General features: G+C 39.5%; 1 protein-coding gene across 1 annotated transcript in view; it reads left to right on the top strand.

Annotated features, from left to right (window-relative positions):
* LOC106938983 (anthrax toxin receptor 1-like) overlaps window positions 1-17,498 on the top strand; it is a 42,808-nt gene that overhangs the window by 5,993 nt on the left and 19,317 nt on the right. Inside the window, exons 2-9 of the mRNA XM_015021200.1 lie at window positions 11,259-11,330; window positions 12,443-12,514; window positions 14,322-14,403; window positions 14,526-14,556; window positions 14,645-14,718; window positions 14,839-14,907; window positions 15,933-16,013; window positions 16,605-16,665. Coding sequence (XP_014876686.1) covers window positions 11,259-11,330; window positions 12,443-12,514; window positions 14,322-14,403; window positions 14,526-14,556; window positions 14,645-14,718; window positions 14,839-14,907; window positions 15,933-16,013; window positions 16,605-16,665 — 542 coding nt within the window. The remainder of the gene's footprint in view (window positions 1-11,258; window positions 11,331-12,442; window positions 12,515-14,321; window positions 14,404-14,525; window positions 14,557-14,644; window positions 14,719-14,838; window positions 14,908-15,932; window positions 16,014-16,604; window positions 16,666-17,498) is intronic.

Below are 17,498 nucleotides of genomic sequence, written 5' to 3'. Positions count from 1 at the left end.
CTTTAACCGATTAAAACCGAAATATTTTTTACCCGTTTTTTTTTTTTTTTTTTTTTTTTATAAATCTCGCAAAGGTTTCACAGATTACAAACTATATTTTATAGAAACTGTTTTGTGTAGATTAATCCAGTTTAACTACTGAGTGTTTTAGATCTTCAACTAACGCTGCAATCTTGATACCTTAAAAGTGGTAAAATAACGACTTAGCTTAGTGCTAATAGGAAGCTCCAAAGCAGATTCCAACTTTGGTGTCATGAAAAAATAATAAGGCCAATCGCAGTACTGTCATAATGTTTACACATCATTGTGTCACTGTTTCTTTTTGTCTTACCTAACACGCTGCCATATCAATGACTCAAAATTGGTGGGGATTTATTAGCTCTGTTAGCTAACACAGCTAAGTTTGCAAACAAGCTAGCTAACAGTTCATATGGCTGTTTTCTAGCCATATTAACAGTCTAGTAGCCTCCACATTACACCCGACAACTGCAGAAGGATTTTCTGCCTTGGCAAAACCGTCGCACTAGCATGCAGCCCAGCTCTACAGAGCTCAGTTAATGAGCTAATACTGGAGCCAGGTGTGTTGAAGCAGAGAGAGAAACATCTAAAAGTTGCAGGACAGTGACCCTCAGGACTGGAGTATGAGACCACTGCTTTACACTTAGTTCTGGACTCAAAGTCTAGAACCAAAGAAAACAATTGACAATTTGTGGTAAGATTTGAAAGCTGATGTTCACTGGAGCCCTCCATCCAGTCAGAGGTGGAGTGATTTTGCATAAACAAAGTGGGCAAAAATGCCTCCAGACGGGGCAAAGCTGGTAAAGATTTACCCAAAAGACTTGCAGCTGTAACTCCAGTAAGGGAGGGGGTGAGGGTCAAATATGAAAACACGCCACATTTTTCAAATTTTGACTTGGAGAACTTATTTATGTTTTAAAGTTTATTCTGTTTAATCTTTTTGCTATTACTTTGAACATTTAGGTCACAGTGGACTCCTCTGCAGCAATCTGTTTTCAACCACCAGATTATTTAAATCATATTTCTATGTTGGCCCTTCCTTTTTTTTTTTCTTCTAATTTACAATACTGGAGCAAAGCCAGAGGGGAGGAGACAAACAAGAGCGCACAGGAAGCAACAATGTTTATGGAAAATCTGGTCTTCATTTGGAGAGCAACATGTTGCACGCAGGACCTCCTAAGGCCCCGATTTTGATTCCCCGTTGTAAAATGGAAAACAATAAGCTTCACACAGCTTAGCATGCCGGGGATATTTACAGCCGCTCAACTCGCCGGCTTTGTGTAAAGCACATTTCAAAAGAGTTTAATCCATATAATCGGTCCTAGTGCCCCAGTGAACCTGTAGAAACAAACAAAATAAAATAAAATAGAACTGCTCCACAGATGTGCAGGACTGTGTTCGGTGTGTGTCTGCGAGGTAAACACTGACATATGCAGCAAATAAGAAAACAGGATCCTTCCTTATTGTGAGACACTGTAATTAGGAGTCATGTTTTGGTGACCACTCTGATGGGGACGATGACTAAACAGACATCATTTATGGACTTCAAAGGTGGGAAGCTCATTGGAAACATGCCTCTGTCTTCTGGAGGAGTTGACCTTCCGGACAGTCTGAGTCAGTTTATAGGACACAGACAGACGTGGGTTGCTTTCTGTTTGTCTATCAGATAAAATGTCAACAAATCGCATTGAAGGCTGTGCTTGTGTCGTGTCAAAATGTGGAAATGCTCAACAGAGAAATGAACACTGCATGTACGGGGAGGGGGACTTCTTTAAATGCTTTTATATGCTAACATCTGTTTTTCATGGCTCTTCAACCTGATGGTCTTTAAGCTCATTTGCAGTTTTACCCTCAAAGTTGCACTCATTAACGTGGTTATTCCTAATTAGCGCCAAGACTAAGAAAAACATGCCACTGAGGGTGTGGGCAGTGCTGCGGAAAAGGTGGATTTTTGCAAAGAGGAGCGGTCGTCGAAAGAGAAGAAAAGGACCAGGGGATCGTGTTGAGGGAAGGTATTGATGCTGTGACCCAGAAAGAGTTCTCCAGATGTATTTACTGCAGACTTGGGATGATGCAGTCATGTCATGGATCTGGCATACGGGGCTAGGCTTGTTGAGATGCATGGCTGGCTGGCGTGCGAAGGGCACAGTGGTGGCCAATGGCCGTACAGCTGACTGGGTGGAACTGAGTCATTGGGGAGTAGGTTTGGAAAGTGCCAGTCTTATTAGTGAGGAATTAGGTCATTATTTCGTGCTTTGGTTTTTAGCTTTGCAGAAATATGAGATCTTTAACATTAGGTTTCTGACTGTGGTCAATGGTAGGAAACATGTCGAAGATTTGTCTTTCGGCAATTAACAGAAAGCTAACAGCTTGTTTGGGGAGCATACCACATGACGCTTGTGGCTGGGACTGCATTCCCAAATCTTGATGCTGCCATCCCCATGTTTCACCACGGGGCAGGTATGCTCAGGGTGCTTGTCCAGCGTTTCGGCCCCCACATACTTCATATTTCACTCTACAGAAGACTACCTCATACACGGTGTTGCGCCGTAGACTGTGGCTACGAGCTGATAAGGGTGAGAGTCGGCTCAAACAGTTGCAAGGACAAGTAGCATCCAGGCTCTCACTCTTTGTGTGGCACAAAGAATGGTGTGTGGTGGCTGTCAAGGCACCCAACCGTCTCATCAAACCTGCTAGTATTCATGCAGGTTGTGGGAAATGAAGGGATTTATCACAATACATTCACGAAATTGGTATGTGTGACAATGAAGACTTAACCGTTCACGGACATAATTGTACTTAATAATTCCTTTTGTTTTGTATTCACTGTTGATGCTGATTGTATTTAGTGATAAAATTTGTGTAGTTAAGTCATTTTAACCTTGGATTGTACAACATTTGTTTTTTACCAAGACAATTACTCATTGTCCAGTTTCAACAGATGAAAAATAGCCTTTTGGTTAATTCTGGCACATTTAGAGAAATGCTAATTCATGTGCATTATCCTCCCGAATGTATTCAATTTCAATTTCAGAATGTGCACAGTATGGGCGAGTATGTGGAAGCCTTTAGTTTTCCACTGTACACAGTGTCATAAGTTTACATGAAAGCCAAGCAAATCATTACTTTCAGCAATGGCTTTCTTCATACCACTCGCCTGATGAGGTCATTTCTGTGGAATACCAGACCAATAGCGGTCCTGTCCACTGGTTCTCCTACCTGAGCTGTGGACCTTTGGAGACCCTCCAGAGTTACCTTTAGTCTGTAGCTGCTTCTCTCTGTTCAGTCAGGCTAGGTGGATGGCCATGTCTTGTTTGGCTTGCAGTCGTTTCATTCTGTTGGATTAAGCAGTACTCTGTAAGATGTTAGGGAACTTGGGATAATTCACTGACAGTAAAAGTGATCTACTCCAGCTCTGGGCCGAATAAAGGTGAGCATTTGACCCCACACTCATAAACAGACCAGGGCCAGGGTCTTGTTTTCCAAAGGTGCATAACCGACGTGGCTCTGGATTGCTGATCTGGAACAGGTGTTATAGAAATACTTTTGGCCCAGATGTGGCACAGACATGCAATTCATATTTCATTTTTTAGGCTAATTTGGCCCATACTGGACCGGATCAGAGTCTAAATGTTTTTTGCACGTGTCAGGCGGCTCATGAGCCTCCTCTGACTGTTATGTGGATCTGGTGACTTGTGAACGGATTTGGCTAAGATCTGGATGCTGTCTGGAGCTAATAATCATATTACATATTAGGTTTTGATGAAGGAATCACGTTATAGCATGACGTAAAGCTAAAAAAAGTTGACTTTACATAATCTTTAATTCCACTTCACACTATGGTCATCTGTTTGCTGGTCCAAAATCCCAGTAAAAAAACAACAGTTTGCTGTTTTAATATGAGAAACTGTAAACCATAACAATACATCTGCATATGGACATTATGATGTAACTGATTTAGTATGACTGGGTCAGAGTTTGCTGTTTTGTAAGGCCCAGATGTCCGGAAGAGCGGTTTTGGGTCTGTTCCTGGAAAATACTAACATCCACCTACGCTCACCTAAAGCTAACCTCAGGCTGATTTGGTGCTGCTGAATAAGCGCATCTCAGAAAACGCTTCATATTAAAAAAAAAAAAGAAAAGTTTTCATCAGTTCAAGTCTTTTATAAACTTCTCATACACTCCTATTTCCTTTGTCTCGACTAGTTTTACTGAGGCATTCACATTCTAAGTATAGACTTTCCTTAGTGCAGCCACAAGCTAACTCACTGATGTGACTTTGAGTCATGCTGCCTGAATCCAGCCGAGTCAGCGGAAAACCTAGAGTGCAGCTGCAGCCTGTAAATACTTTGGACTTGTCTGAAAACGCTCAGGAACGACAGCTTCCAGAAAGCTGCTGTTGTGTTTACAGCAGGAAGTCACCGCTGGTCAAATATCATGTTTCAGTCTTTTAAAGGCTTCGAGAAACACGAAAATTCATTAAAAAAGAAAAAAAAAAGTCTTGTATTTAATGCAAAATGTCTGCTTCCCTTACGCATGCAGAGCATCACAGAGCACACATTCAGGCCTGGGAACGACTGGCCCTATAAGGAGCCATTGAAGCCCAACTGCAAAGCCTCTAACAACTTGCACCTAGCAGTTTTCACCCAGCAATTTTTCTTGGTTTCGGGAGGGATGCCCGGTATTAGCTTAGCAATCATGTCCTAAACGCTTTGATTTGTGCAACTGCTGTAAACGTTGGTTAGCGGTTCTGAAATGAATCCATTTGCCCATTGGCTGCAGCCTGGGGTGGTGTGAGTAAGAGGCCCAACTACCGTGGCAGACTGCCGTCTCGGAGGAGGTGGGGTGTGTTTTCTTTTTGACGCCTTCACCCGTGAGAATGGCACCGAGAGCTGAGATTTCATAGCAGGGGGAGAATTTTCTCACATGCAGTCTGGGAGGGAAGAGCCTGCTCCACTTGGGAGAAACTAACTAAGTGTTGGACAATTTCTTTCCAACCACCAGTTGCCCTTGATGAGGTAGTTAAAGTAGTTTCCCAAATCACTGAGCTTTAGGGAAAATGACACGTCTTTTTGAGAGTCAGCACAGTTACAGTCAGAACCAAACAATCAGGACTGAAATCTGGGTGTGGTGATAGACTCTGACCACGTAAAGACAGTTACAAAGTCAGTCTTCTGTCACCTGAAGAACATTTCCAGGATTACAGGACTAAAAGTATTAATATCGCAGCAAGATCTGGAGAAATTCATCCATGTGTTTGTGTTTAGCCGCATTGATCTTTAGCTGCCTTAAAAACAAAAAAACAAAAAACAAGTTATCAACAGATCTGCATATCGGTGTATAAGTGTGAGTGCAAATGGGTGAATGTGACTGTAGCATAAAGCGCTTTGAGTCGTCAAAATGATTGGAAAAGTGCTACATAAGTTCAGTCCATTTACCATAAGATACATTAAAGACTCGTTGTTTCAACATGTCCTGGTTCTGGCTCTGGTTCTGCTCTGCATCCCCAGAACCAAACATGGAGGAGCAGCGTTCAACTTCTATGCACCACAAATCTGGAACAAACTCACAGAAAACTGCAAAACAGCTGAAACACTGAGTTCCTTTAAATCAATATTCACCTGTTAAGAGCTGCTTTTGATTAGTAGCAAGAGGAGCATTGATCAACATGACTGATGTGTATTTGTTTGATGAGTTTGATGATGGCATTTGGCATTTCCTGTTGGCACTAGACCATCATATAAAAAATGAAAATATGACCAATCAACCAACACATGGATTTCCATGTAAACTGACAGACCAGATAGGGAAAGCATTCATGAGAAAATTAGCCAAGAAAGTCGTGTTTCGCCTCATATCCTGTTGTTGTACGTTGCCAAGTTAAAACTGTTTTAGCAATATAATCTAGACAGACAGTCAACCACATGCTTTAGTTTTCCTGTCTTAGCTCCCGTTGCTATCTCGTGCTCCCAATCATTCCACTGGATCAACATCTGACCCCTCTCTAAAACACACATTGTCTGAATCATTTTCTGCCGGTTCAGCGATCCTAATCTCACCCAATCAGCAGAAAAAAAAGATGTATTTGAAATGATTGGATGTGTTTTTTTCACTGAGTCTTTGTAGACAGAACAGGAGACGTGTGGATGATCCGTCCCTCTCCTTCAGTCAGTCTGTTCAGCATCACTGACCGGTTCTCGTGCGTAATGCCTCCCTTTTGATGCCACGGCGGCTTGGAAATCGCTGAATCGCACATATACATTATGCCGCACCAGAGGAATCTCAATAGATGCTAAAGCATATGATATAGGTTTTATCTGTTAAACTGAGCTTATGCAATATTTGATGATTGATTTGTTCTAAACTGACTGTTGAAAACAAGAAAAAAAATCATCATCAAAATGCCGTCAGATTCCTACAAAGTATGACTAAAACGAATGAAATTCATTTTCATAACTTTCTCTTCATCTTTTCTTAACACTTTGTAATGTCTTTATATTCTCCTTTTAAACCGTTTCAGGAAAAATGACAAGCACTGCAAAAGAAATACCCTTCTCAAAACAAGTAAAAAAAATATACAGATTTATTATAACAAATAAATCTATCAAAGGACTTACCACCTTTTATCAATATTGAAGAATTATTGACTTAAAACAAGTTCCCACGTTTTCCTAAAATGTTACTTTTATCTGAGCTTTGTCTTATTTCAACTCGCCTGAGATATTTGCACTAGAAACTAGGTAAAAAAAACAAAAAAACTTGGTGAGATTTTGTGTTTTTTAGCTGTTAGAAGAATGACTCAACTGGGTTTTACAAACAGAAGCTAACATTTACAGTCTTCCTCATTTCCACTCTTGGGATTACAGCCAATCAGTAGCAAGAAAAACAATTACTCCTGAAACGGCTGCTTTGCTATTGCCAGTCAATAGTGGCAAAGTGCCAAGGAATATTTTAGTAATGCCCTACAAAAATAAAAAAAATAAAAAACTCTGAAGTGTGTTGTTTTTACAACATGGTGTCAAGTTACGAAAACTAACTTATGTGCATTTAATCTTAAATTTATGAGACATGAAGGGAAAGTTAGTTTGCACAACTTCAGAGTAAAAAAAAAAGGGACGAGTAAAAAAACTACAAAGAAAAACCCAGGGATAATCAGCACTCCAACATATTCTGAAGATTTAATAAAGACAAAAACACACTGCGCCTCGGCTACATGACATCATCAGCTTGTTACAATCTGTCTATGGGCTTTCAGCCAATCAGAAGCAAGCAGGGCAATCAGCCTAAAGAAGAGACATCTGAGAAACGCGCACAATCAGTGGCAAACAACAATAATAACATTCAACTTTCTGTACAAATATCAGCACAAATAAATCCATAAAATCACAAAAATTATATAAAGCTGTTCAACACTAACTCTTCGTGAAGTTATTTAGAGTTTACTGTCTGTAAATGTTTGTTGTAACATGACAAAATGTAAAAAATAAAGGTTGAATGTGAATGATGATGTTGGAATATTTTCTATTTTTGTTAGTAAAACAACCTATTTAATCAGTTTTAATATTTAATTTTTCCTTTTTTTACATTTTGTTGAAACTCACTGTGTCGTGACAGTATGTTAAAAGGCAAATATGAAAAAAAATATAAGTCTTCTGCCTTCTCCCAGTTCTAACTAGAAACAACCAATCAGAGACCAGAGGCGGGTCTTAGCGCTGTCTTCCCTTTTCCTTCCTGATAGCAGAGCTTGTAGTGAATGCTAAGGCTAGCTAGCATAGCCACTGATGATGGTGGATAAATGGCTCTGCCGTAAATGTAAGTTGTTTCTCCAAACAGTAGCGCATTTAGCAGCGCATACTTCAGTTGATTGACAGCGCTAAGCCCCTCCTCCTGGCTTTGACTGGTTGTTTTTGACCAAGAGCGTAGCATTTCTTCAGACAGCAGTCACGGCACAGGGAGGCGGTGGAGGAGTTGGATTCTTCTCACAGATTATCTGTATCACTGTCACAACATTTTAACAAATATGTGAAAAACATATATATTTTTTTTTTATAAAAGTTACACATTGCAGCTTTAACCTTATCAGGGAGAAGTTAACTGAATCACTAGGAAGTGATTCTTGGCAGTGAGGAATCCCGATAAGCCAGCTGATTTAAAGCTAACATATATTTTTGGCGTACCAACTATCAGACTCCTCATCTCTCCCTTGATCTTCCCTTCTTTCCTTTTTTATTTCTTTTTGTTCAGCCCAAGTATTTCTAGACACGTGTTTTTCATTCTGCTTCTATCAAACACACTCTGTCGCCCCGTTTTCAGAAAACTGCTCCTGCATAACCTCACATTGCTCTCAGCTTGAGTTACTTTGTTGGCAAATTGGCCCACTGCTGATTCTTTAAACCTTTTATTTTTTTCTTAATGCTTTGGGCCCACAAACCTTCAAAGCCACACAACGTCAGGTCGGATCATTAAAATTAGATCAAGAGATCTCAGCGGGAACTTAATGGGTTTTTCTCAAGACTCGCAAAACACAAGGAGCCACTTCCTTTCGCCCCCCGACGTTGTTTGGACAGGTGAGCGAAACTGCAAGCTAAGCCTCTGTCTCCACCTCAGACAGCCAGGCCGCTCCAACGCAAACAGCGGTGCAGTTAAAAGATAAGCAGAAGAAAACCAAAAGAGCGAGTCCTCAGCTTCGCCTCATGTTGCCTTAATACTCAGAGCTGATCCCTAACTCCTCTCTCAGATGTTGTCCACAGCTGATTTGCTCCTCTTTTTATTCTTTCCGCTCTCCTCTGTTGCTATGATGGAACAAATGGCACAAGATGTTTGCGCCTGCTGTTATACTTCAGCTTCCTCGTGTCTGCGTCTGCAAGTCCTTTTGTGAATGTTTCTGTTTACGCTGCACATTTTGCTGAACTAAACCTGCTCTTTTACCCCCATGTTTTTTGTTTTTTTTATCATTATTTTTTGCTAAGCTTGTAAAGTCTTTGCTCAGTCAGCCTGATTGGAATGTAAGGCCTTGATGTGGGTGAGCAGCTCATGTAATCAGGAAAGAAAACATGAGATTTTTCTTTTGTGCTGATTAGCCTTTCTAACCATCTGATTAAATTGAAACTTACATAAGGAGTACATGTTCTCCTGGGAAATCTTATATTTACGATGCTTAATTCCAGCCTGGTGTCCAGCTTACTGCTTCTGGCTTCAAACTCTTATCTCCTTGTTTTCCTCTTTAAAGGTGAACATTCTGGTTAACATAAAGTTTTATAGTTGTGACTTCGTTACACAGCAATCCTAGCCCTACAGGCATAAACGGTGCCCTTGGAAAAAAAAAAAAAAACATCTGTAGAACTTTCTTAGCAAGCCTTAATGCAGTTCGTCAAAGTTGTATGTCAGGGTGACCGTTGCCACAGCCTCAATTTGACTTTATTTAAGAGGTAAAATCGATTTTAAGAAAATGTTTGTCGTTTTTGCTACTGTGAATCTTAGGAAGGTAAACTCATATGTGACTGTTGTAAAGGTGAAGTCACAAAGCTCCAGTTTAAGAACTTTTTTGTTCACTTTTGTGCAGACTTAATGTTTAATTTGAAAAGGAAGCAAAGTAGTTAAGTAATAAAAGCAGAGGCAGTTAAAAAAAACACATAAGGGAGTTTGAAATAAAAAGTAATGTCATCTGCATAAAGAGAAACCAAATGTGAAGCAAATATGAAAGCCCTGAATGTGCTCACGTCTTTGGAGGGATATTACAAGAGGTTCAATGACTAAAACAACCTAGCATGGTCCTAGTTTAGTCTGAAACATTCAGGTTTTTTTAATTATTGGTGTAAAATAATCAAAATGGGATTGATGTAACTAACACAGTTCTATTCTTTCACAAGAACACACTCTGTCTGGCATGTCGTCTGAAAGTGTGTGAACAGTTTTACTTTCTAACAAAGCAGTTCTGCTTAGCTAAGCTTTGCTTAATGTGGTTACGTAAGCTACTCTCTACACAGCCTAACGCCTTCTTTTCTTTCACTCTTCGAATTTGGTCGCTTTGTTTGTTTCACAACTCTTAATCTCCACCTCGTTAGTTAGTTAACAGGTGGTCCGTTTGCCCCTTCCTGTAAGGCTCTCAGCTAATAAAACTGCTGCAAACTCACAGAGCTAGTCTGGACAGAGGAAATGTAGGCCGCCTCTCAGGGAGACGTTTCGTAACAGTCCGGTTTTATAGAAGCTTTCCTGGGGAGACTAGCTCCTATTTACTCAGCCTTCAGGCGCCTTTTTGGTGATAAAGGGAGCTGCTAAATTAGACCCTAGATTTAATTACTTGCCTCTTTTCTCTATGTGTAGCTGGCAGCTAATGTGGTTCACGCTAATTATGATGCTACACAAGATTTCCTTGTGTACTTAAACAGCTAAAATTCAAAGTTGATACTGTTTCTTTTAAAGTCTAGTGACAGCTAGCTTACTTTTGTAGCTGTTAGTTTTATGTTTTGTCAATCATAGCTGCTAAATGTTTGATAAAATGTAATGAGTAAGTCAAATTCATTTGTTGTTAGCTGTATTAATGCAAGTTGGAACTTTACTCCTGTACTGGAACTACTCTCATCAACAACCGCAAGTCAAAAAACAAGCAACTTCGCTAGTTGTTGTGCTAAGTGACGTGGCAAACTAGTTGTAGTGATAAATCGACATCAAAGGTTTTTTCTTTTGTTGTTTTTTTTATTTATTTTTCAGCATTCAAAGACTAAAGGTACATTTTCACAAACAGCTTGTCTTGAACTATGTGTGGCAATGAGATACAATCAAATATTTCTGCAACCTTTGCTACGTTTTACAAACATGGCGATCATATTGGATTTGACATTGGGGTCGCTCTGTGACCTCCAACTTTCCGACATGCTTTGACAACTTGTACAAAAAAAAGGAAGCCATAACAATAGTTTGACTTAAAGTGAAATATTTGACCATTGTGTTTCTCCTTGCATATTTCCAGCTTGTTCTTTACACTGTGGATGTTTTGAGCCTCAGTTGCTCTTGGCCAGCCACGCTGTAATTTTCCTGTTTAAACGCTTTGCCATATGGAGCTCAGTCTGTTCGATGGCTTAAAGTGAACTATTTTTGTGGTTCCCAGTGCTGCTTTGGTAAGACACATCTTACAATAGTATGAGGTAGCTGTGGAGTATATGGAAGTTATCGCCTACGTAGAGATACAGAGAAAACTTTATGATGTTTCTCACATTCATTTGTGCTCTCCCGTTCTGCAGGTCTGGCAGTGTGATTGGCCACTGGAATGAAATCTTTGAATTCGTGAAGAACTTGGCAGAGAAGTTTAAAAGGTAAGAGATTCTTCACAAGCATGTCCGCGATCGCATAGTCTTGTTAAAGTAAGCCGGCAGAGAAGCATTAAACAGGGTTTAATTGGTGGGTAGCCAATGTGTAAAACTTCATTGTTGGTGTCCTGACAGCTACTGACTTCCTGGTTAAAGAATCTATTGTTACAGGAAAACACACCTTACTAACTTGGTAAACAAAACGTTATACCTCCCACACCAGCAAATAAATACAGACCAATTCAAACCAACGCCTCTTGTTGGTTTGGTTGCTTTCAGACACTGGAGGTTTTGGGGCCTTAAATACAATAAGCAGTATTGGGTTTATATCCTAACATTTGTCTAAAGATTCTGTTCAACGAATTCAACTTGTTTTTGTTCAATAAATCATTTAATAAATTTAAATTCACACATTAAAAACAAGCCGTACAGATTTTGGGCCGTCTTTTTTCCTTTCTTTTTTTTTTCCTGCTTTGTTTTTGCCAAATACTACCTCCTCGTTTCTCCTTGGCCGAAGGATCCATTTAGAGCAGAGATCTGTTCTTCCCCCAAAGTTTCATCTTTAAATAAACACGACGGAGAAGCACGAACAACAACAATCCTTTAGCTTGCCGTCTGTCATAAACAATACCGCGTCCACCTCGCAGGCTTGGAACCTATCAGCAAAACTTTCCCCAAACAGACTTCATCTACAAATAAACACAAATTCACATGTTGAGATGCTGTGACATAGTTTTCATATCAAAACTAGGTCACTGCCTGTCACTGGGGGTTTGGTTCCTGCCCTCTGGTACAACTCTGTCCATGTTATCATTGTATTCCTGTATATTCAGAGTGACTTGCACAATTATGCTCCTTAAAATTTTTCATGTTTTGTCCCATTCCAACCGCAAATGTCAGACCACACCTCATTTGTAAATAGAGCTTTTAATTTCAGTATAAATCCAGCAGTTCTTCAAAAACAGGTCTGTTTGAGGAAAGCAGCAAGAAAACACATGAATCTTTCTGTCGGTGACATCATACTCAGATTGTTGGCACGGTTTGTTCCACAGCTAACTGCTCTGTGTGTTTATATATTCTAACGTTTTGTTTTTTTTCTCTTCCCTTCCCCGTTCCAGTCCCATGCTGAGGATGTCCTTCATAACATTCAGCTCCAGAGCGTCCACCATCATGAAGCTAACAGAAAACAGGTGATTTCACTTGGCTCTAATTTCACTGGTAATATTTTAATAGAAATTCATTTACTGGGATTAACTGTAACTGTTATATAAAAGCAATTAAAAGCAGACTGTGTTGTTATTCGTGTCCATCGCTGAGGACGTTGTTTCCTTTTTCACATGCTGGCACAATGTGAGGTTGTAATTAAAGATCTCTGAGATGTCAAACTACTAGAGGAGGAGCAGAAATCCCCCCTTTAAAAAAACAAACAAAAAAAACATGAATTTACCTCTCCCTCTGACGGATAAACTAGGTCATTTATATTTTCTACACTGTTCTTTTTCCCCTACTACTTCCTCTATTTTAAAGGTCAGCTCTACAACTTGAACTCATCAGAAAATCCCCTCTTTTAAGCTGGGAAACGCAAATGACAGATTGATGGCAGATTTCACTCCCAAGCTCCGTCATTGTCCCCAGTTTGTGTGGACAGTTTGTGCCGATCCCTCGACCCTTACAGTGTTTGCGGTGAACTCGTCCAGGTTGTTAAAACATCGAACCGCACAAAGAGGCTGAAGTAATATTATAGCTAGCCAGTGGTTAAACTTGCCAGTTAAAAATCATGCTGTATTTCCTCTACGGTAAAACTCCACGATCGGCTCCAAAATCACATCTGGTTCGTTTTTATGTGAGCCTTTAAAGTTCTATTTTATTTTTTTTTATGGAAAACATTTTTTTCTACAAAGTTTGCTGCTAGTGAAGGTTAAAGCACTAAAGCTTTTACATGTTATAACATGTGGCACAGTGTGTAAAGTTACACACTCAAAATTTAAAGGATTTTTTTGTCTATCTTGCTAGGTGGTTGCTTTAACATTTAGCTAAATGTCTCAATAGGTGTAGTTAAATATTTAAGTAAACGTCTAAATTGTTAGACGAAGTTGTAACCATATATGTTGCAAACAAGTGACGGTGAAAACTACCTCGAAAACATCAGAAAATATTGCTGTAAAAATTTTTTACAAAAACCTAATTTTCCAATTCTCTACCACATTTTACCAACTGATTGCAATTGACTGGACATACAGATTATATATGCCAACTATGTTTTCTTAAAAAAGTCATTTACGAATCAGCCTTTGCTTACAAAGTTTCCACTATGACAAAAAATTAACATCAGTGCCATGTATATGCAGTAAATTAAGATTTCAATTAATATCACATGGTCTACATTATTATTGCTACTGTGTAATACTTGTGGATGCTGCAATCTCTATCCAGCTCTCCTGATAGCAACAGATATTTCATTTCAAGCAGAGTTTCTGCCTAGTGCTCATTAAAATTGAGTTAACATGCTAGTATTAGCTTAGCAGCAAGACTGTAAAAGCATTGAAATGACTTGATGATTAATTGAAAGTTAGTCAACACCAAATTGAAAAAAAGTTGGAAAAATTACCTAAAATTTCCAGACTGTAATAATATAATATTTTATCATTATTATTAAACCTTAATATTGATTGATTGTGTCAGTATAAAGGTATAATAAATCTATTCTGTTTTCAGATTTAAAAAATGGTGTCCAAAATACAATTCTACTAGGCATCTGCTTGACAACGCTTCTTGTTTAAAAAATACTGGCTATGCAAAGCGGGGCCACAGGAATACCTGATAAATACACTTAGATCATTTAACAAACCAATCATTTCCAAAATGAAATTTAAATGATTCCTAGTTGCAAAAGCAAGAAACTGCAGACAAAACAACAGACAGAATATTTAACTATTTCACAGGAAAAGTACATGATTAACTTTGCGATTTGACCCCAGCTGTTTTTCTGCTCTACAGAGTGACTATCCAAAAGGGCCTGAATGCTCTGAGGAAAGAGAAACCTGGTGGGGATACTCTGATGGACCTGGGGCTGCAGAGTGTAAGCAGGCATTGTAACACACACATTAAAACACACAATAAGTAATTCAGGACAAATTAAAAGCTTTTTAGGACTGCCTGCTAAAATCTCCTCTAACAAAGAACATGTCTGTCTGCTTAAAGGCAAACGACCAGATACGCAAGGAAAACTTTGGTGAGTAGCTGACGTCTTCAGTGTCGTCATACATTTCTGCAGTTTACTTTGAATCTTAAAGTTATGGCTCTTTGCTCATATCTTTCAGGGACAGCCAGTGTGATCATCGCTCTGACAGATGGTGACCTGCAAGAGCAGCAGCTCTTCGATGCACAACAGCAGGTAAGAAATCCGTACTCTGTCTAATATCCAACTATCTTCAATCAGGAACTACCACAAAGAGCTAACCTGGAGAGACGAGTTCTGTCCTCATATGACTTTTTGTCTGTACTCTTCCGACAGGCAGAGGAAGCCAGACGTCTGGGAGCGATCGTGTACTGTGTTGGTGTCAAAGACTTTAATGAAACACAGGTAAGGAAGTTGTAAGATGAGGCTCTCCTCTAAAGTGACTCTAATATAAAAAGAAAATTAGAATAGCAAGCAGTTGTGAAGGGGTCCAAGCCTCTGTTAGCAGTCCAAACCCAGGCACATTTCCCACAAACATGGTCTCAACCAGGTGGACTTAATACATCATTGGCCAAAACGAACCCATACTAGCCACTGAAGTGGCATAGGAACGGTTCAGTCAGCTTTATAGACTCAGCACTTCATAAATTGAAAAAGTAAAGTTCAATACAGATGAAGGTAGATTAAAATAAATTACTTGAGAAAGGTGTTTTTGGACTTGAGAGTTTTTCTGTTTTCCTGAGTTTTTCCTAACGGTGTCTTTGGATGCTTGAAAAAGCCTTTTATGGTGGGGTGCTTTTACTGCCTTCTACTTCTCAGCCAGCACTGAGCTAAGAAGTACTTTCAACTAATAATTCTTTCCACTGAGAACGGTAGCTACAATAATTAATTGACCATAGATTTGCAGCAGTTGCTTAAATGAAAAAGAAAAGGAAAATTTCCCAAATCTAATCAGATGTTCTAAGTTTAGCACAAGTTATATTTTTTGTGCCTCTAAATTGAAAAAAAAACTTCATAACCACCAAGCATTATTATGTAATACAGTATTGTTTCCAAATAAAAGCACAAGTTCCAACAATAGGTGCAAATTTATTTCAATAGTTGAAAGAGACCCAGACAGTAATGGACTTTAGACCATAAATTTAGTTTTGATACAATAATTTATGGTTTTGAGGATATAGGTACAATTGTTGCTATAGCTCCTTCTACTGACAAACAATAGTAAATCAGTGAGAAGATTTGTAGATACTGTATTGATGTTCGATTAACAAACCAGTGTAGGCTTGTTATAAATATTGATTTTCTGAGTGAGTATCTGTTTTTGAAGGTTTTTTTAAAATAAATATTTTCTTAAAAAGTCATTTTCTTCATTTGTTCATCACTTTCCTCTTTGCATGTTCTTTTTTGTCTTTCTCTCTCACCAACTCTAGCTGGCCACCATTGCGGACACCATAGAACATGTGTTTCCTGTGCTAGGAGGGTTCCTTGCCCTTAGGGGTGTCATCGACTCGGTAACCTAACTCCTCTCTACTGTAAAAGTCTACTGTACATCCAACTGTGACACTGAGAATTCAGACATCTAGGGGGTGGGAGGTAAAAGAACAGTCAGTGGAGAAGATGAACACCTTAGGGTGTTCCTTGGTCACCCTAAGGAACAGAGGAACAGTCTCTGGTGGCTGCAAACCCTCCTGGAACAGGGGTTCAGGAGGGAGCAGGGGTACCTGGGGCACCCTAGGGGTTCAAGAAGAGTCAAAGATGGAGGCAAACCCTCCTGGTGCCCCTCTACACATACAAGAACACTCACTAGTGGAGGCGATGCCATCTGGGTCACCCTAAGGAGTAGAGGAACAGTGTCTGGGGGCGGTGAATCTTTTGGGATCCCTCAGGAAACACTGGAGCCTAATGTAGGTTGGCAAAATCTTAAGGAGGTGATTTAGCTTTGACCGCCACCCCCCACCCAGGGCTTTGGATACTCGAGACATGACAAATTTTGCTTTAGTGCCAAAACAGTTTTCAAGAGCTCTATAAAAGCCATTAAATTTTGCAAGCACATTACAATTATTATGTGTGTTCCTAAATCACTGCTGCCTTTACTTTTTCAGATTATCAAGAAATCCTGTATTGAAATATTGGCAGCAGAGCCGTCGAGTGTGTGTGCTGGAGGTGGGTAATTGGAAAAACACACTCTCAGAAAGGCATACACACAATAAATGGGTCTCTCTTGAGTTTATGAGAGCAATGCCATCATTGAATTCACCCATGAACTACGGTCATTTCAATAGGAAGCATTTTGGTTTGGCTTCCTTCTTTTATGACTATCCCAGACTGAAAAATGACCACATGCAGCCTGAAGGGTCACTTACCGGAAATCTGCTTCGATGGGGGACTACAGCAGGAGTAACATCACTGGGTCACATTAAATGTAATGACCGTGAGAACAGCGCTGCAGTTACAGGAATCTTTCACTGGAGATGAAATGTACAGTAGACATCCTTCAGTGTAATACCAACAGAGAGAGAGCGTAAAACCATTATTGAAAAATAAGTCGGATAATAAATAGCTCAAATGAACAGATGAAAACTGGGGTTAATGATATCTGTAAGGGTAAAAGCAGAGGAGCTGTGTGTTTTTTGCATCTGCTTCTGTTTTGTATTCCATGAAACAGGGAATTACCAAACCATTTAATAATTAGCCAAGGGAAATTTATTTTGTTTCCTTTCCCATGATGTTAGTTTCCTTTAACATTGTAATACTGGATCACATGTGATTTGTGCTTCTTCTCTAAGAAAACATGCTTTTTTTTCCTTGCCTCATTTATTTTGTTACTGTTTTTGTCGTTCCTCCTCCAATATGGTCATTAAAATATAAGAATATGCAAAGTTTCCCCCAGAAAACTTGCTAAGCCCGGAGGTTGGGCACTAGGGCAGTCATTCATCCAGTGGCCCGTCATGTTTTTGAGTTAAAAAATGTTTAAAGTTGACAGGAAATTTGAAAAT

This window comes from Poecilia latipinna, unplaced genomic scaffold, assembly GCF_001443285.1.
Source record: "Poecilia latipinna isolate Pla-1442-1.1 unplaced genomic scaffold, P_latipinna-1.0 Scaffold2742, whole genome shotgun sequence".
NCBI classification, from domain to species: domain Eukaryota; kingdom Metazoa; phylum Chordata; class Actinopteri; order Cyprinodontiformes; family Poeciliidae; genus Poecilia; species Poecilia latipinna.
This window is presented reverse-complemented; position numbering and strand designations above follow the sequence as displayed.